This window comes from Dunckerocampus dactyliophorus, chromosome 13, assembly GCF_027744805.1.
Source record: "Dunckerocampus dactyliophorus isolate RoL2022-P2 chromosome 13, RoL_Ddac_1.1, whole genome shotgun sequence".
NCBI lineage: Eukaryota > Metazoa > Chordata > Actinopteri > Syngnathiformes > Syngnathidae > Dunckerocampus > Dunckerocampus dactyliophorus.
Window position 1 is genome coordinate 20,486,592 of NC_072831.1, and position 20,016 is coordinate 20,506,607.

General features: G+C 40.7%; 1 protein-coding gene across 10 annotated transcripts in view; it reads left to right on the top strand.

Moving 5' to 3' along the window:
- ralgapa1 (Ral GTPase activating protein catalytic subunit alpha 1) overlaps window positions 1-20,016 on the top strand; it is a 75,589-nt gene that overhangs the window by 12,450 nt on the left and 43,123 nt on the right. For 6 of the 10 annotated variants that reach the window (XM_054795422.1, XM_054795419.1, XM_054795420.1 and 3 more), the window contains exons 10-27: window positions 762-1,082; window positions 1,204-1,374; window positions 1,749-1,820; window positions 1,937-2,085; window positions 2,917-3,040; window positions 4,953-5,099; window positions 5,180-5,270; window positions 5,994-6,158; window positions 7,320-7,466; window positions 8,528-10,333; window positions 14,120-14,244; window positions 14,853-15,087; window positions 17,180-17,359; window positions 18,179-18,343; window positions 18,437-18,630; window positions 18,699-18,797; window positions 19,515-19,670; window positions 19,853-19,981. In XM_054795422.1, the coding sequence (XP_054651397.1) occupies window positions 762-1,082; window positions 1,204-1,374; window positions 1,749-1,820; window positions 1,937-2,085; window positions 2,917-3,040; window positions 4,953-5,099; window positions 5,180-5,270; window positions 5,994-6,158; window positions 7,320-7,466; window positions 8,528-10,333; window positions 14,120-14,244; window positions 14,853-15,087; window positions 17,180-17,359; window positions 18,179-18,343; window positions 18,437-18,630; window positions 18,699-18,797; window positions 19,515-19,670; window positions 19,853-19,981 (4,476 nt within the window). The remainder of the gene's footprint in view (window positions 1-761; window positions 1,083-1,203; window positions 1,375-1,748; window positions 1,821-1,936; window positions 2,086-2,916; window positions 3,041-4,952; window positions 5,100-5,179; window positions 5,271-5,993; window positions 6,159-7,319; window positions 7,467-8,527; window positions 10,334-14,119; window positions 14,245-14,852; window positions 15,088-17,179; window positions 17,360-18,178; window positions 18,344-18,436; window positions 18,631-18,698; window positions 18,798-19,514; window positions 19,671-19,852; window positions 19,982-20,016) is intronic. The other 4 variants (XM_054795427.1, XM_054795428.1, XM_054795426.1 and 1 more) reach the window with 3 other exon arrangements.

A 20,016-nucleotide genomic window follows, 5' to 3' on the forward strand; every position in this document is an offset into this window, starting at 1 on the left:
GAGCAGTGTTAAGGAAAAGGAAGAAATATAAATGGAAAAATAAAGATGAAAAAAAGATTACAAAATTAAATAAAAAATGTAAAAAAAACATATGAAAGAGGAATAAATTATGAATTATAAATAAGAATAAGATAAAATTACTGGAGACATTAAATGAAACAACTAAATCAAAACATTGCAGATAAATATATGATTACGAGAGTAAACATTTTGACTGAACTGCACAATTTATAGGTAATGTCTGTGTATGAATTGAGCAATATGTTATTGGTGATAATAAATACACTATAGAGGTTTCTTATTCTTCTTATTGTTGAATTTGGCATAATCAATGTTATTGGGGAGTTGTTATTGTAGATTGTTGTTGACTTCCAGGTGAATCATGTCTTTGAGTTGTTGATTTCAAGGTCTTTGAATTCGAGGACAATATCTTCAATATTGTCCAATTCCTTCATGTGTGTGACAACAAGTACTGCTTATTGATGGGTTTTTTTTGGTGAGCTTTGTAATGATGACAGCAGATGTGGTGGTGTTATTCCTGTCAGACACTGGAATGCATTTATTGATGTTGTCGACATCCACATCCACCACTTTTATTGCAGAAAGTTGTCCAGCTGTTGCTTTGTTGAAGCAACATCATCTTGTTGGGATGAGGAATCACGTCGGAGCACAATACAATAGATTTGGCCCAGTGTAAATGCACCCCCAAGTCTTTTTTTTATATATATATTTTGCTGTATAACCCAACTTTTCATCCATAGAGAGCAGCAGCTGGACTCGCTGCTCGCTCTGCCGGCAGCTCAGACGACGGCAGCGGGGCTGGTTTGCGGTCTGACAACCACCAAGGGAGCGGGGACTCATCTGGGCCAGGAGGGGGCGGCATGGGTATCGGTGGCGGTACCGGCCCTGTGGCTGAATCTGAACAGTGCCACTCCAACACATCTACATTGACAGAGCGGGAGCCTAGCTCTTCCTCGCTATGCTCCATGGATGAAGAACAGCTGACAGACATGGAGGTGGTGCGGAGAGTCCTAACCAGCTCCAGAACCAGCATCAACTTTATCACTGAGATCTTCAGACAGGTGAAAGAGACAATTTTAATCATCAATTTACCATGTAGACAATACCATAAAAATCTTTCAGGGAACATTCATTCGTTAATTTTCAACCGCTTATCAACTTCTGTCTCCCTATCCACTGCAGGCATTTCTCCTCCCCATGTGTGAAGCTGCAGCCATGCGTAAAGTGGTCCGCGTCTACCAAGAGTGGATCTCTATGGAGGACAAGCCAGTGTTTATGAAGGAGCCAGAAGAGGGCTCGTATCCTATAGCAACAGCCAGTAGTATGGACACGGGCTCAGACAAAGATGATGAGGTGACAAATCTCATGAGCTCATTCACCAATGTATCTGCTTTATGTACCTTATATGGCCCTAAGATGAGCAGCCCATTTAAGCGTGTGATTCCACTGAAATTCCACTGAAAGATGTATCTTTTAGCACATTACCTTATTTTGCATTTTCAAGTTTAGTGTATTTTACCTCCCTGACTGAAAACTCCTGCATCATATGGATTCAAGAGTTTAAGAGCTACTTGTTTACTGTGCAGAATTTTCAGAATTTGCATACATCTATGTCACATTGATGTAACAACAAACACCCAATTGACAAAGCAAAAAGAAATCTGCATTTTAGTAGTGATTTTTATACTTCTAAATAAATCTTAACATTTGTGTTTTTGTCTCCTAAGGGAATGAATAAGATGATTGATAGTGAGCTGCTGGAGTACAGTGTTCATGCTGGAGTTCAAACTACACTGCAGGTATGAATTTTATAGGAAAATGTCAATAATGATTGTAAGTTCCTAGTTAAACTGTTCTGGAGGAGGAGTTGGTAGATTCACTTCATGTCACTGTTGTGTGTCTCCCCTTGCTGTAGGTATTTATTACCCACTCTTCCAACGTTTTCTTACTGGAGCCAGCCAACGACATCAAGTTCCTTTTAGAGGAGCATGTCGACATGTGCAAGCGAGTCTTGAACATCTACCGCAGCCTTGTCATGCACGAGACTATGGACCAGAAAACATGGTAACAACAAAAGCTGGACACATCAGGTCTTCACTAATGACACATATATTAGTTGAAAATAAAACGTACCTACCGTAATTTCTGGACTACTGAGCGCACCTGAATATAAGTCGCACCCACTCAAATTAAAGAGGGGAAGAAAGATTTGTACATCTATGGGCCACAGGTGTCCATGTCGTAACATGGGGTATTAAGTACATAGGAAGATGTTGCACAGAAAGATTTTTTAAAAACTTTTAATTAAGTAAAAAAAATGTTTTCCCCCAAACAGTGCGCGTAATACGGTTGGTTAAACAGTATCTTACCAGAAAAGTCGCTGTCTTCGCCATCTTTAATCCTCCTCCTTTTACACTAAAACCACTAAAGTCGTCTTCTTCAGTGTCGGAATGGAATAGCCCCATAATTCCCTCGCCACGCACCCCGCCAGTTGCTCTCCCTCTTTCGTTGTCCCAGCGCCACCTCCACCCTGAGGCAAATCAGCCCTGAGCCTCTGCTGTGCCGGCGACAGTGGACCTCCTGACACTCCACGCTGCCAAAATCCACTGGCAGACCCAAGAAAAAGCCACTAGATTGATCATCTTCAATCTGAAAGCCGCATCACATACACCTCTCCACGCATTCTGATGATGAGAGCGTGCGCACGGAGTGCAAAATGACTGCTCCAAAGCACATGAGATTTCGCGAGACCAGAATGCGACCACAATTTAGCCGCGTCACTGCATAACTCACAGGGTTCAAAGCATGAGAAAAAAAGTAGCGGCTTATACACCGGAAATTACAGTACTTGCATTTTCGTTTCCAAATATTTATGGACTTTTTATTTGTTTGTAGGGAGCAGATCTTACTTGTTCTCCTGAGGGTGACAGAGTCAGTGATGAAGAGACCTCCATCTATTATGCCCCACGGCAAGAAGAGGAACACACTGTCAGAAAGGCTGGCGGGACCTATCTTTCAGGTATTGATACTTTTCACTAGGGGTGTAACAATTCGATTGGTGGTTGCCAGTACGATTCGAAGATGATATTGGTTCATTTAGAATGACGCGGTTAATTTTTTTTTGATAATCAAAAAGTCCAGGGAAGAAAATCAAGTGTAATAATGCAGCAGCAGCAGCACACTGTATTTGTTTCCACGACACACTACTACGGGTAATTGCATGTACACAGTAGTTCCGGGGCAAAATTAACACATTTCGCACCATAAGATTTTAATTAAATTTCATCTGCAGATAGATATTAAATTGAATGTATATCCTACATCCCTCTTATTTTGTCCTGAAGCTCCGATCCATGAGTTTGAAAGGCTTAAAGTTGGACTTAACCATTCTGTATACGAATGAAAATACACCCGATATATGAAAAAATGGCATTTTTAAGGACGTCCCCATGGACTCTCCTAATCGAGCGCGCAAGCACAGTCTTAAGTTTTTGCTTCGCTAAAATACAGGGATCGTGTTTGTAACACTCCTACATGTGTTTTGACCAAACACATCCTTACTTTCCATATTGTCCCCATAAATGTCACTTAAAAGGGTTTTCAAATAAGTCCAGATGACTTAAATATGAATACTGAATAAAGTAAATGTACTGGAATACATCACATAGTACAATTCACAGTTCTACATGTCCAAAAAGGAGTATGAAGAAGTAAAGCTTATTTAATCCTACCGCCCTCCATCCGTTTTACATCAACTGCAATACATTTGTTCACGTCCTGTATTCCAAATGTACTCTTTGCTAGTTTAAAATACATCGGAATATGATAAGGTAATATAAAAATGTGGCAAAATAGGAGTCAAGGTTCTTGTAACTGTAAATAAATTATATAACCGTCATGATAAATCATAAATATAAGATAATAAAAGTAATAACTGATGAAGGGGTTAGTAGTTGACAGAAAAATAGTTGGATAATGAGTACAATATAGTGTAAATGTGATTGTTGTTTAAATGTTAACATGAAAACTTTTTTCACTATCTTGCCTGCTAATGAATGCATACATGTTTTTATTTCTTCAGTATTTTTTATATTTCCTTAGTAATTGTTTTAATGGATTAAATTGTTACTAGAGATGAGCCGGATACTTGTTAGAAACAAGTCTCCATTACGGATAATGCATTTTTGCTGAATACGAGCCAGAAACGAGTACATCTCATCATTATCTGTAATCGTGATGAAAGAAAATCCTCATTACGTGTTCACTCTTCACGCTCTACGATTGGCCAGTCACACACAGCGACCGCCCCTCCCGAGACAGCCTGCAGGCTGCAGCCACAAAGGAGCTGATCGGTGCCTCATTCACGTACACGGTGCAATTGGCAAGTTGAAAACGGCTCGCGTGGCGTGTGCCACTGGCTCCACTTTATTAGGTTTTCCTCAGCTCGCCTCTATTCCGGTTTGTATCTAAAGTTACATGGTAACCTTGTTTCGTAAAGTACGCGGCACATTTGACAAGACAGCGCTGTGGATGTTTGCATGAATCACCAACTTCACACAGATCATTAAAAAATAAATAAATAATAAAGTCTTACAGAGCACTTACACATATACACAGTACACATATGGCTGAATAATAAACAATAAATATAGCAACTTCTGATCAGTCCATGTCAATTTCAGACTTAAAATAATGTACTGATTTAAGCCACACCCATTCCTGGATTAACCACGCCCACTTCCGGTTTATGCCCCGCTCACTCCGAGGACGGATACGGGTAATTTAGATGGGTGAACAGATACAGATATGGATAGTGGTCTACTCACTCATCCCTAATTACTATCCATCACACACATTTATTTATTTAGAGGAAGCATCATTCTTTCCTAAGACTATTACCTTTACAACATTTAAATACTCTCTCTGTACAGACATTGATTGTAGCCTGGATTAAGGGGAACTTAAACGTCTACATCAGCAGAGAGCTATGGGATGACCTCCTTTCCGTCCTGTCTTCTCTTACTTGCTGGGAGGAGCTGGTAACTGAATGGTCCCTCACCATGGAGACACTCACAAAGGTAGAAGAAGACCCCCTGTTTCCTCCATGTTGATCGTTGTTCTCAGACAGGACTCTACACTCCTGTATATCGTGTTTTAGGTGTTGGCCAGGAACCTGTACAGTGTTGATTTGAACGAGCTACCCCTGGACAAGCTCAGCGAGCAAAAGCAGAAGAAACACAAAGGCAAAGGTCAGTCTGGAGAAGTGTTTTTTTTTTTCTGTTGGAAAGACAGAGAACGAACATTTGAAACACAGCAGATGTTTTATTTTTACACACTGCGGTACAGTGGAATCATCATCTTTCTATACTTGTCTTTTACTTGCTAACTTTTCCAAACATCTGTAAAACTTTACCAAAAGCATACCTTTACAGTAGATCCCCACATATTGGCGGATTTCTCATCCCTGCTTTAAATTGGCAATACATATTTTCTTTATGGTAACTTAAATAGAAAGTGGTTTGTTTGTGCTATCCCCAGGGGAAATGGAGCGCTGCAGCTGTGAATCCAGCAGAGGGGGCTGTCTCACAAGTCAATTCACTCAATATTTTTCAGTGGGAAGATGCTTGACAAGATGTGATGTTGTTTAACTGCACGTTTTGTAAATACAATACTGTCTACCTGTAATGTGCAAAACTGAATTTAAAATCCATTTATTTTAGGCCTTTGATGATCAAAAATAGGCATTTTATACATTTTAATAATTTTTTTATTTCGCCATTGAATCATGAAAATGTAACACTGACGAATAGCAGGGATATACTGTATTATAATATATAGACCAGTTTTACAGTCAAAGAATTGAGACTTTTGGGACAGCGGGGAATGTCAAATTTCAAATAGAGACAAAATATTGATACGTCATGTTCTAGCAATGACGATGGACTCAAAAGAATATCCTCACAATACTTCAGGTATAGGTTCAGAAGGCCAACGGCAGATGGTGGATCGTTCCTTCTCTAAAGGTTGGAGCCGAGACCAACCAGGTCAGGCAGCAGCCATGAGACAACGCAGTGCCACGACAGCTGGATCACCAGGCATCGAAAAGGCCAGGAGCATTGTCCGTCAAAAGACTGTAGGTCAGTATCTTTGGACGGTTCTCTTCGTTCTAAACTTTGACAGTGGTCATTGTAGCACAGACTAAATTCTGTGTATCTGTTAAGCTCCAACAAAGCTCATTCACATACAGGCTTTCTTACAGGAAACTGACGGCAAAAGACTAAATGATATTTACTAACATATAAGGAGAGTTGTTATAATTGCCTTCCAATATTCACGTTGGACACAATCCACCATTTACATTTAAATGATCAGGAAGTTCCAATTGCAAGTTGGAAGTTATTTCCTTGTTCCTTATACAGCCAAATGGACTGCCTCTCTCAAGTTGCCTTTTGACTTTTTGTCTAACCTCGTTGTTAAAATTAAATAACATTTTGGTTATTGCACCCCTTCATCTGTGGCTGTTGGTGTGTAAAGAAGTGGTCACAACATAATGTACACTCTACCTTTCATAAAGCAGGATTGAGAGCAACAGAGATGATAGATGATAGAAATCCAAATGAGTTGCTTTTTTGCTAATTAAAATGTCATGAGTTATGCAGTATATTAAATGATGATTGTGTTTTTTAAACATGGTCAACTCTGCAGGGTTGGACAGAAGATACAGATCTGATATTGTTGCTTTGGTGTTGTCACGGTGATAATGACTGGAGGACTGATTTATGCTGATCCATTTTGTTATTAGAGGCTTCAAAAATATAACTTTTATATATTTTTTTAAAAGGGAAAATGTCATTCATGGGTGGAGAAAAGCACTCTTGTGTTTTTCTATGATAAAGAATCCTTGGTTTGCTCACATCGTCTGGTCTGCAGGTGTTACGGCATGTAAAAAGGATTTGTCATGTTTTTCAGAGGAGATACTAACTGCTCCCTGCCTCTCACTGTTTTTGCCCCATAGCAAAGCCTATTTTCACTCCTCCCTCTCATTCCCTTCCGCATCATGTCGCTTTCACCTCTCATTTTTCTTTTCAATCTATTTTTTTAATATACACCTGACCCACTTTATTTAAACTTTTTTCCCCCACCCTTGCTAATTATTACTTGTACCTTTCCAACCTCACCTATGCGTCCACTACTCATCTCACCTCATTGCACCCCCACACGCCTTATTTCTTTTCCCGTTTTCCTTATCCTCTCCCACCATCTTCTCTTTCTTCTGTCTGTTCTTCCTACCTCTTCAGCTCTGCGTAGCTGTTCTACAGGGGACTCTCTGCTCTCCTCAGCCTTTATCCGGAGTGCTAAGAGTGCTCCTGCTCTGGCTCCGCCTCTTCCTGTCCTCCACCACCACCACCACCCTTTACTACCCCCCCTTGCTGACCAGCTAGCAGGTACACTCTCTTTGCACTTCCTGCCTGCCTGCCTTCTGCCTGCTGTATGCTTGGAGACTTCACTCATTCACACGTGTCAGACAAATATAAGCTTGTCACTGGTGTCATCTGTTTGTCGGCATCACTGAAGCAACAGACTGTTTACTCACGATGCATTGAGAATTAACTCACTGTTTTTTGGGGGGGTTTTTTTTACCATTTTCATCTGTTTGTGGGCCTGTTGAAGGCATTTAGAAGGGGAGGTCATACATTGTATTTGGTCATTTTGTATTTATGACAAGTTGATCATGAAGCTCGTGTTTTCCTCTCTCTTTGGTTCTTACTTTCCTGCTAACATGAATGCACCGTTGATGACGATTCAGCAATTATTTTCTCTTCTTTAGCGGGCCATACTGCATGTGCATGTGCCTTTTTGTTTTTGCAAATGTACACATACCCTTCCCACCCGACATACAGTACATTACAACAGTTGAGTGTCAGAGAAATTGTTATGACCGAACTCTTAATAGAATTGCAAACACAAAATGTTCTAAGCACTTTTGGTATAGCATCTACTGTTGAGTATTATCAATATTTTAAAGCATTTTAAATGCTTATTGATCTTGTGATACACAAATTACCTGAAACACACTGTTACTGTTGAAAAACTAGTAACACACACATACACAGACACACATGACAGGAGATTTCTGCTTTTCGCCAGGTTAACATTCCAGGACCACCAGAAAATGAGTAATTGATACGGCCATAAAAATTTCTGTTTGATGTCCCATTTTCAGATCAAATTAAATAAATTCAGAATATATATATATATATATATATATATATATATATATATATATATATTTTTTTTTTTTTTTTACCAAAAATCTGCAAATTTACTGGGCCATGAATCACAAATGTGCACGCATACACTGTCTATATACAGCAAACATAATCATGGAATGTCTATTTTTTTCTTTGTGTGCGTGTCTCTTTTGGAATTATGTTGTAGGTGTTTATTTCCATTCATAAATATACCACAAGTAACACTACTATTTAATCATCTGCCCTTTTACCAGACTTGGAGGACCCGCCAATCACGTTGACATCCCGCTCATCTCGGATGCGCCACTCGTCCCAGAGCGATGAGACCCCTCCGATCTCTTGCTCTGAGGTGTTCCAGGCAGGGGCTTGTGAGCTTGATAACCCGGTCCCTCCATCACTTGCAAGGAGCAGCAGTGCATCTGACATCATGGAGCCTTTCATCGCCGAGCGGGTCAAAGGTGAAGACCCACCAGGGGATTCGAGTAGCATTCCAAATTCCTGTCACCCCACTGCCACTACACTACTCGCAACCAGTAGCCACGCAGCTCAATCACACCCGCGTCCGTACAACTCCTCCTCTTCTACCCCCTTTTCCCACCCCAATGGTGTTTCCTCAGCCTCAGAGGGACACGATGATGTGAGTGAAAATGACAACGTTGGCTCTCAAAGCCAAGGTTTGAGCTCTGACTGGGTAAGCGACTGGGATTCTGCCTTCACATTTTCTGAAAAGATTGATGTGGAGGAGAATGAAGGGAGAGCTGTGCAAGATGAGGATGATTTATTCTCCTCTATTAGAGATTATCTCACTCACAAAGCAGCTGAGAAAAATGAGGCAGTTACAGTGGCAGCAAGTCTTGCATTAGAAAACGATGTTCAAACTTCTGTACCGGTGAAAACCGATACGGCTACCAGAGAAACCGAATTCATACAAGAGGCGCAAAAGGTTGTGGACAGGCAGAATTGTAAAGAAGTCCGGCAGGTAAGTAACACAGTTAGACACAGAAGTGTTGATTCTACAGAGGAGGTTGAGGCAGCGCAGCGGAGCATCTATGAGTGTCTTGAAATGCAGTGTCAGTGGCCATCGCTCAGCGCGAAAGGGAGCTTAGAAGGACACATTGATGAGAAGGACAAAAGGGAAGTAAGTGGAGGAACTCCAGCTGGAAGAGCAGAGTGGGAAGGAAAAGGTCATGATTTAAGGGAAATGGCAGGAGAGAAAAAGGATGATAAAAGCTCTGCCACAAACGAAAGACCTCGTTTAAACAGACCTGACTCTAACACAGTAGAATCTGGCACTGAATCATCTCAAACTCCCCAAACGTCGGACTCGACCAAGCCCAAGATGACCCGTAGTAATGCCAAGAGGCACCACTCCGGGGGTGTGCACGTTAGTTTCAGACCTTCCACAGAGTCGGTGCAGTTCCACAACCCCCTTGAGAATAAAGAAGCTCACTGGAAAGCCAGGCTGCGCCGTCTCAGTCACTTTCACACTCATAGCCACTCTGCAGGTGAGAGGTCAGGAGCTGGGGCAGGAGCAGGTGGGAAGCTGGGACCGGGCAGTGCAGGTAAGTTCGCCTCTGTGGCTGGCATTAGCCACAAAGTAGGAGGGCATGAGAGACTGGGGGCAGTGGATGTCAGTGGGGCAGCAGCTGTTGGAGGCCTGGAATACAAGACTGGGACTGGAGCAGGGGAGAAGGACAAATCATCAGCATCATCCATGGGACCCAATTTGGTGCACGAGGCACACTTTGAGGCAAGCAGCGCAAGTGCATCATCAGGGGTACGAGGCCGCTTGGGACGGTCTGCCTTACGCGCTCGGGCTTTCCGCTCTCGATCCCAAGAGCCCGGCAGTTCTGTCTCTCGGCACCACCAGGGCGCTCTTCTTGGTGGGGTATACAAAACTGTGGTTCATGCTTTGTCCTCCAAGCCCCGACCCCGAGGGCAGGGGTCATCCCAAGGATCTTCGCCACAGCGGCAAGGGCGGGCTGCAATGGGTGATGCATCACTAAGAGACCTCTACTCCCATGTCCTGGGCTACTTTGGGCGAAAGTCAACCACGTCAGGTGAGGATCACAGCGGACAAAGTGCTCTCAAAGGGCACAACAACAGTCCCAACACCTGTGGAAAAGACAAATATTCACAAAACACAAATATCAACAACCATCTTTTCCTTTTTTGGCTGTTTAACCGGTTTGTTATGGAATGCCATTTTTTGGGCTGAAACTCATCACCTTGCTGCTGGACTGAAAGTGTTTCCTCTTGAACGTGAACCCCTTCTCCAACCTGCCACCTATTGAAGACCCCTCCTCTTCCTCCCGTAACTTCCCACCTGTCCCCCTACCCGAGAGGCCCTCTACTCCTCCTCTTGCTGTCTTCCTTCTAAAGGTTGTGGGAATTTGATGTCCTCCTTTCTTGCCCCTTCCTTCCACCCCACCCCTGCTCGCTGTAAAATTGCATGTTGCCTTCTTGTACCTCCTTCCCGGACTGCCTCAGCTCCACAGACGGGAACAACAGTCCACAGAATTTGAAAAAAGCAAACAAATAAGACTTTAATCGTTTATACTCCAGCTACTTGTGTCTTGAAGAATTTAGAAGAAGTAAAGTAAGGATTCAGTGGAAATATTGCTGTAGTTCCCTCGTAAACCACTAGAAAGCAGCATGCGTATTTGTGTAAGACCGTGGTGGTATGCACAGTACACATACACAGACCTTCTCTTCAAGTTTGCCTAAACGTCTGGCTGGTACTGCATATAGAACATAGACAACCTGTATATGTTGCTTTTACTTGCACAGTGCTACACGACAGCTGGTTATCTGTTCATTGAGTCATTTGTAGAATCACGTTTGTATTCAAGTTGTAGGATAACTAGTGCATAAGCGTAATATGATCTGCTGTATAAGTGGACAGCAAAATTCACAGAATCTGAAATTGTGTTGAAGTGCACATTTTCACTTTTTCGTCTGATATGTCTTGAGTAGAATTTCCCCCAAACAGTACTCTGCAGGCATTTATCCATTTGTTTGGTTGCCATGTGCATGATGCCTCAGTGAGTTCCATTTTTTTTTTTTTGCCAGATGTTTCAATTCAATGTTCTACTTTTTTGCTTTACGCTTCCATTTTTTTTAGTAAGCAATCTTTGTTTGTTTGGCCTTTTGAGCTTGTTAATTCTGTGGTTTCTGATGGTTCTATGGCTTTAAAAGGCAACCGTTTGAACGGCAAGAATTGTTGCACCAAACCAGGGGTGTCCAAAGTGCCATTTTTTTTTCCTATTGGCCCGTAGCACATTGTAGAAATAGAATTAAACCCCAAAAAAAGCAAAATGGTGAAAAGTAGAACAAAAACAGCACAATGTTAAGAGTAAAAGCTGAAATGTTCATACTAATAACTCACAATAACAGAACAATTTGTCTTTTTAATACATGGATAACCTTTTTGCAAAATTTTAAAAATATATAAAAATATCAAAGTGGTCCACTTGATCTTTCAGTATGCAGCCCTCCGTGGAAAAGGTTTGGACACCCTTGAACTTAACGTTTGCATGACTCACTCCGCTGCTCACATTAAAATGAACTGACTTAAGTATTAGAATATTACAATACAGATACATGATGTGTATATACATTATACAAGTACTTTATCTAGGCAAAGGCTGGCAGGCCTATCTGTAAGGGTATATTTGGATGAGTTTGGTGTGGAAGACGATGGATCAACTCCATATTTCAGCACATTACCAGCACATTTGTCTTTATAGTGTATATTTCTCATAGCTCAGGTAGTTTGGACGCTTGATGGTATAGTCAACCATCTAAATACCTCCAGCAAGGTGGTTCTTTTAGTTAATTTCTTCAGAGTTCCAGTATCCATATTTAATTGAGAAATAACAATGGTAAGATAATCCGATGGACTTTAAATGTAACTGATCAAATTTTATCTTAAAACTCACTAATAACTTTATTTGTATGTTTGTTTGTATGTTCTGCAATATCATCATCACTGATCATTCCATGGAAGGACCGCATTGGAAAGATTCTTGTTTATGATTACACTGCGTTGTCGGGCAGTGTGACTGGTTAGTTGTTGGTTGTAGTAGTGCTTGAGATGAGAGGCTGGTGCAGTTTTTTTCTGTAATATTTGTTGGGATATGCATTTTATTTTAGAGCTGATGGTTGTCCTTGGAGTTATATGTAGAATAAAATGGTAGTTAACGTTGTCAATACACCAAACCCAGAACAAAACAAAAAGCTTGTGTGGTGGCTGATTTAATTTATTCATTTTCTTGAATGGCTTGGCAGAAACACAGTAGTGATCTGATATCAGAGTGGCATCATCTGCAAGCCTTGCTAGTTTGTCAGCCCTCTGAAGTAGAAAACATGCATGAAGAGTTCTTTATGCCAATAGTCCAGTATCTTCTTACAATGAGACATATCTTGATAATAATAAGAGGCACTTGTATTTTTATTAGGGCTGTCAAAAATAGGGTATTAACAGCGCTAACTAATTTATTTAATTATGTTAACATTTTTTGCGTATTTAATTCATGAGCATCAGGTCAAGACACACCTCTCTGTTATGAGGGCAGACGGAAGCATAGTGTAGTGTCCCCACACATTCACACAGACTCTGACACACTTTTATAACATTATTCTGACCAGAACACATCAACAGCAGTGCAATTCCAATACCATATCCAAATCTGTATCTCCAACTTACAAACACATCTCCAGTCCTTCTCGGAACAACACTTCCTCATTGTCACTAGATGACTGTGAGATGCATTCACGGACGCTCCAAAAATCACAATAATGTCTTTATTATACGTGTATGTGCGGTCTAAATAAACAAATACAAAGAAAAACAATAAGTGGATATTCTTATTACTCACTAACGTAAGTCTTACTGCAGAAGTACAGTTTGTACTTGTACTTGTACAGTATGCTCTGAAATCCCAGAAAATACATCTACACTCAAAACATGTGAATTCAACTTCAATTACTTGGTGTCTTTGAAAGCAACTCTCATGGCTCGTGTGTGTGTGTGTGTGTGTGTGTGTGTGTGTGTGTGTGTGTGTGTGTGTGTGTGTGTGTGTGCGCATATATACACTGTATATGTATGCATATTTTTATATATATATATATATATATATGTGCGTGTGTGTGTGTGTATGTAGTATATATCATTTGTTTACAAAATATAGTGAAAATGGCCATATTTCACACATACTTGCAAATGGTGATTAATCATGATTAATTAATTTGAAAACTGATTAATTTAATTACATTTTTTAAAATAATTTGACAGCTCAATTTTTTTATATGGATGCCCTGTGCTATCATAAATGATGTACTTTTCACCCAACATCTGTATAACCCATTCATCCATTTCTATGCTGCTTATCCTGTTCAGGGTGGCAGGACAACATAAACCATGATAACAAACTTACACAGCCCTCTGGTATGCTGCCTTTTTGAACGTAACAATGTTGATCTTGCTCTTTATGCATGGTGGTGTGAATTAACTCCTGCATCGCTTTTTTGGTGGGTTTGCCTGCTGTGTTGTGGCTTTTTAAAAACATTTTTTAACAGTTGGTCGTTCACTTACTCCGGGGCTTACAGTACACACATCAATGCTGCTCATATAATTTAGGCACACCCTAGTTTACCTTGTAGATATTGTGACACTTAATTGAAATGTAATGTCATCAAGGTGGTAATTTAAATCCTCCACAACACAATATTAAACACATTATTATCTTTGTCAATTTATACAGCGCTAATGTTAATTTAATGCTTTGTGTGCCAGGTAATCATGCCTTCATGTATGTTTAATTTCTATGTGTGTATGTGTGTAGCCAACAAAGAAGAGGTGGTCCAGAAAGCCCGTCCGGTCTCCACTGATGTAGGAAGCAGCAACCCTAATTTCTCTGATCTCATGGATGAGTTTATCCAGGAACGACTGAGGGCTAAAGGAACAGTGGTCGGTATTCCCCTTGTACTCACGTTTATATCTTACACATTTGTGTTTTCATTAGATTTAATGCTTCACATCCCACTTCATCATCTCCACAACCCCACTAGTAGTATATATATAAATATAATTATGTAGGTGTATACTGTGGATAGTGCGTACACAAATACATTTGTGTACATTTGGCAAGTGCAATAGCATCTGCACGCATTTGCATGTAAAAAATATGTTAAAACATGTAAATAACACCAGAGGTTGTGATAGTAAACACCTAGCACTTTAGCACGCAGGCACATAAGCACTCAAGTACTTTAACACCTACACACTTTAGCACTCAGGCACTTTATTTCTCCCTAAATTCATGGTTTTGTCAAATACACATGGTTTTATGCCTATTTTCCTGTTTTTATTTATTCTTTCTTCTCGTGTTTTATGCCAAATGTTATTATTGTTGAGCTTAACATCAACATGCCCACAGGGGCTCAAGATGGAAATGAGCCACTGGCTATAATCTTGCACATTTACATGAAAACGTTGATATATACTATGCACTGTTCCTGTCTTTCTTAAATAAATAAATCTACACAATAAAAGTCTACTCCCACTGTGTTGTACAGGAGCGCCGTGGCAGCAGTCCAGGCAGTCTTGAAGTTCCACAGGACCTGCCAGAGCTACTGGAGGCTGGCCAGAGTCCTGGTTCGCGACCCCCAGATGACCACAGGCCAATTGATGATCCGGGGGTTCCATCAGAGTGGACTTCTCCTGCTAGCGCCAGTGGCTCAGACGTCGTCAGTTCTGACAGCCAGTCCGACTCCTTCAATGCCTTTCAATATCCCACATGCAAGTTTGATAGTAAGTAAAAGCATATGTGAATTCTCAAAAGGGAGGGAATGGGGACGTCCTACTCCTGCACTCAGTAGTATTAGTGATTTGTCAGCTACACCTCTGATACCCTGATACAAATTTGCACTTATTTAACAAGCGCTTGAAGCAATGCTCTTAGTGGTCGCGTTTATCAGCTCAGCTGGTTTGAACACAATGTGATCACCATGGCAACAGTAGAGATGCTATTCACTTTATTACAAGCCAGTGTACCATCATAATTAGAGATGCTCGATATTGGCTTTTTTGCAGATATAGTGATATTGTTCAGCACTTGGCAGCAGCCCTTCCCACAAACTGTCCAGTGACATCTCTTGTAATGTGTGTAAATGTGAGCTTCTTTGTGCATTCCACTCGCATTTCACAAATAAAAACCATGCAAAAAAACATACTGCAATATGCACTGTAAGTTATTCAAAAGTGCTGTATTTATTTTGTCTCAACAAAATAGTCATTAAAAAAATCATGACCAATAACCAACTAAAATAACATGTTCTACTATCATCAAGTGTGTGGCATAAACATCTGTATAAGAACAAAGTTAAGTGCAAAGTATGAAATTCAGAACTAATACAATCCCGGATGTTGTAAACTGGGCTTATTCAACATGTCGCTTATTACTTTGCTGCAGGTACGCTAGCTGCGTGTGACTCAGAGTGATTCTTACTGAGGTGTGATATTAGACTAGAAGTATTGAAGAAAGATGCTTTTTATTTACTTTACAGTCAACCTGGAAATAATTCCAGATCATGGACAGACTGAGCTAGCATGCTTGTTGCTGTGTGGAGCAAAACGTAATCACTCGCATGCCAATATCATTGTCGTCAGGAAAAAAACTATGCAGTCTTCCCTCGTTGGTGTGGTTAATTGGTTCCAGTAATAAGTGAATTTCTGCAAAGTAGAATTCAGTATTAATAAATGGAATATTTATGTAGTTAGAGCACAGAAAACCTCTATATGACATTTAAATACAATTTTTTTCCATGATTTTTACCGAGTCCATGGTTCTCACCCGGGAAAGGGTGGAGTGCCATCTCCCGGTCGGGGATGAGATCCTGCCCCAAGTGGAGTACTTTAGGTACCTCTGGGTCTTGTTCACGAGTGAGGGAAGGATGGAACGCGAGATCGACAGGCGAATTGGTGCGGCGTCTGCAGTGAACCGCGACTCCTCCGCATTGAGAGGAGCCAGATGAGGTGGCCTGGGCATCTGTCAGGATGCCTCCAGGACGCCTCCCTGGGGAGGTAGTCAGGGCAAGTCCGACCAGTAGAAGGCCTCGGGGAAGACCCAGGACACGTTGGAGAGACTGTGTCTCCCAACTGGATCAAAAATGATGTAGTATTCACCAAAATCAGGAAAGTTTAGATAATGCGATCATTCGTATTTGCAAATGGACAAGCGACTAAACAATGGCAATTTTTGTTGTTGTCTGCGTCTATATTTAGAGAGTTAAATAAAGTCAAATTGCTTAAATACACGTAACACCGTCCTGCCTGAGGCCCAGAACACAAAGGCCTTAGACAAAAAAAAAACCCTCAGGACGTCCAGCCTTCATTCTCATGTCATGATAGTCAAGGATCCTGCCCTTCAATGATGAATGCCTATAATGAATCATTCATATCGGACTGACAGGCTCATGTTTGATTCCATATTTTAGCTTGAGCATAAATCACATGCTAAACATCAGTCAAAAGCCATATACAACTTGGTTGTTGGAGGTCACTTTATCTGCAATATACTGTATATTTATTCATAGCTTTGACTACAGCCAGATCTTTTGGCTTTTGGTTTCGTCCTGTTACTAAAATGCGTCTTGGGCTTCAGAGATGGGTGGATGTTTTGATTTGTACATGTGCTCTCAGCCAGGTATAGTTTTAATCTTGGAAATGTAATCCTGTTTTACACAATATTTTTGCTCTTAGTTTCATTTTAATACTGAAATACAACTGCACTTTTGGGGAAAAAAAAGTAATCCATTTTCTTCCCCTGACTTTCACAAGACTTCTTTTATATGTTCCCAGGAAACTACAATATTGATGCATGATCCAATATTTCATTGCATAGATTTTGCCTTCAATTTGGAACCTAGCGGAGGTGGATCTGGAGGAGGAGGTCGAGGGAGCTCATTGGATCAGGACAGTCTAGGAGGTGCCGTTGCCTGTGACGAACATGAAGTAGCAAGTTTGACAACACTTCATATTGACTCTGAGACCAGCAGCCTTAGCCACACAGTCACTGTCACTGGTTTGTACATTACGTTGTGTCTGAATCTTTAAAATCAATTTTTCATTGCTGTTTTAATCTGCATGGACTTGAGTGTAAAAATATGTTAACTACTATTACTTTTAAGACGTAAACACAGCAAACTACTCAGTTGTATCTTCAATGTAATGTAAAGGTTATTGACGTTCTCAAGCATCACACTTTTTAGCATTCTTAATTGTCACGCAATGTAAGAAGAACTTAAGCACTAGCCCTTGTACTCAGTTCAAGCTGTGTTTGTTGCGCTTTTATTGCGAGCCCATTATTCAGCCCATCCATTGCATATTTGCAGAACAGGTGCACGTATGCAATGGATGGGCTGAGTCCATCCGCCTAGATCCCGCCTTTAAAGATAGTAGCAGAGACAGAATGCCATTTGTGTAAAATAGGGTTGCACTAGAAGTTATTCAATTCAATCGTAAATTACATTTATTGTCATGTACATATAGCTTTGTAATTGTTCTATTTTTACCATCTGAGGTGTCATGAAAAGCTTGCAAAGTATAGTATGTGCGACACTCATCCACATGCATACAGTAGATGCAGAACTTTTGGCATGTTTTCTGTTATATATATTTGTAAGTTTTCCATGCTTTTTGCTGTCATTTATACACCAATACCGGTCTTTGGTATATGTTTGAGCTCAAGTGAAACAAACCGCACCAGAGTTCATTTGCAAGCGGTGCGGTGTACAGTAGCGAGTTGTTTTAACTGAAACAAACATGACAATTGTGAACGTTGCCTTTTGTGTCATGTTTTGGTCCATAGGTACTAAATATCTTTGTGTCCTTTTACATCAAGGTTCTGAGAGTGCGTCTCCCATGCATTCTCTCGGGGGTTCTCGTTCCCAGACGCCCTCCCCTGCTACACTTACAGCAGAGCACATTGATCGGGCGCACTCACATACACACTTACAGCTGGACCAGAAGCTCCACAACTCTGTGCTGCAGACTCCTGATGACCTTGGTAATAAATACTAACTAACTCAAATGGTCACTGATTTCTTCCACTATGTGAAGGATAAGTAACACTGACATTCTCTTGGTTGATTGATTCTAGAAACCAGTGAGTTCCCTGGTGTTGACTGTAGCGTGATGGCAGGTGGCTCCCTCACTGGATGGCATTCCGACGTTGCCACAGTCATGTGGCGGAGGATGTTGGGTATCCTGGGCGATGTGAATAGCATCAAAGATCCAGAGATTCATGCTCAGGTGTTTGACTACCTGTGTGAACTGTGGCAAAACCTGGCAAAGGTGGGGGACAAAGTAATGTAAGATACTTTCTGTAATGGGTTCGCTCCTAATACGGTTATTATTTTCAGATCAGAGATAATTTGGGTATTTCTCATGACAACCAGTCATCTCCCCCACCTCCTGTTCTAATCCCACCTCTGAGAATCCTCACTCCTTGGCTCTTTAAGGTGAGTGTGACTGAGTACTGACCATGTTGTGTCTAGTAACAGTTTAAATAAGAAAACAGCTTCAAACCTGGGAACCACTCTTACTAAAATTATCATATATTGTCATAACATTGACATACTGTACATAATACCCACAGGCCGTCAGGCTGCTCAACGAAGCACTCACACATGCCGAACGCAACACACGCACACACTCATAACTCGATTTATTTATTTATTTATTTATGCATTCATTCATTCAATGGCATTCATGTCTCTTCTGTTGTTGTTGCTTGATTTATTGGTATTAATGTTTCTTATGTTCTTGTTCATTTTCTTGTTTTCTTTCTTTTTTGGGAGAATGAACAGAACAAGAATTTCATTGCATAGCAGAACTACCTGTTTTACTGTGCATATGACAATAAAAACTCTTGAATCTTGAATAAATAAATATAAAGTACACAGAGGACATGAATTAATTGTAATGAACATGAAGGTGATTGGCCAAGAAAATGTGTGCCTGCTATATAATCAATAAAAAAAAGCTTAAAAAAAGCATTTTACTTTTGACAGTCTGACTGATGACCCCCTAAGTTTGGGTGGAAAATGGTTCGCTTTCAAGTGAGAAACTTGTTATAATAATTTGCCCATGAACAAAACTCTTCCATGTACAGTAACTCATGGCTGTTCATCCTTTTCCACACACATTAACACGCATCTATGTGCCCCTTTCTTCAGGCCACCATGCTGACTGAGCATTATAAACAGGGAAAGCTTCATGCCTATAAGTTGATCTGCAGGATTATGAAGAGACGGCAAGATGTGTCCCCAAACACAGACTATCTGACTCACTTCTACAACATCATGCATCAAGGACTTTTACACCAAGACCAAGTGCGTATTTGTGCAGGTGCTTGTATGCATGCATGTCATGCCAAAAATGTACGTGGTCCTGCTTTTCTGTACTGTAAATATTACGATTAAAATAACAATCAGCAGTGTGTTATCAGGACTGTTAGTATACTGTGACTGCTACAGATGTGGGTGCGATTTGTTTTCCTGTTCTTTCCATTTAGGACATTGTGAACACCATCATCAAGCACTGCAGTCCGAGGTTCTTCAGTATTGGTCTTCCTGGAGCCACCATGTTGATTCTGGACTTCATTATTGCAGCTTCTAGAGTCACTTCTTGTTCATCATTAAATGTAAGTAAGACTGAAATACAGTTTGACAAGCTTGT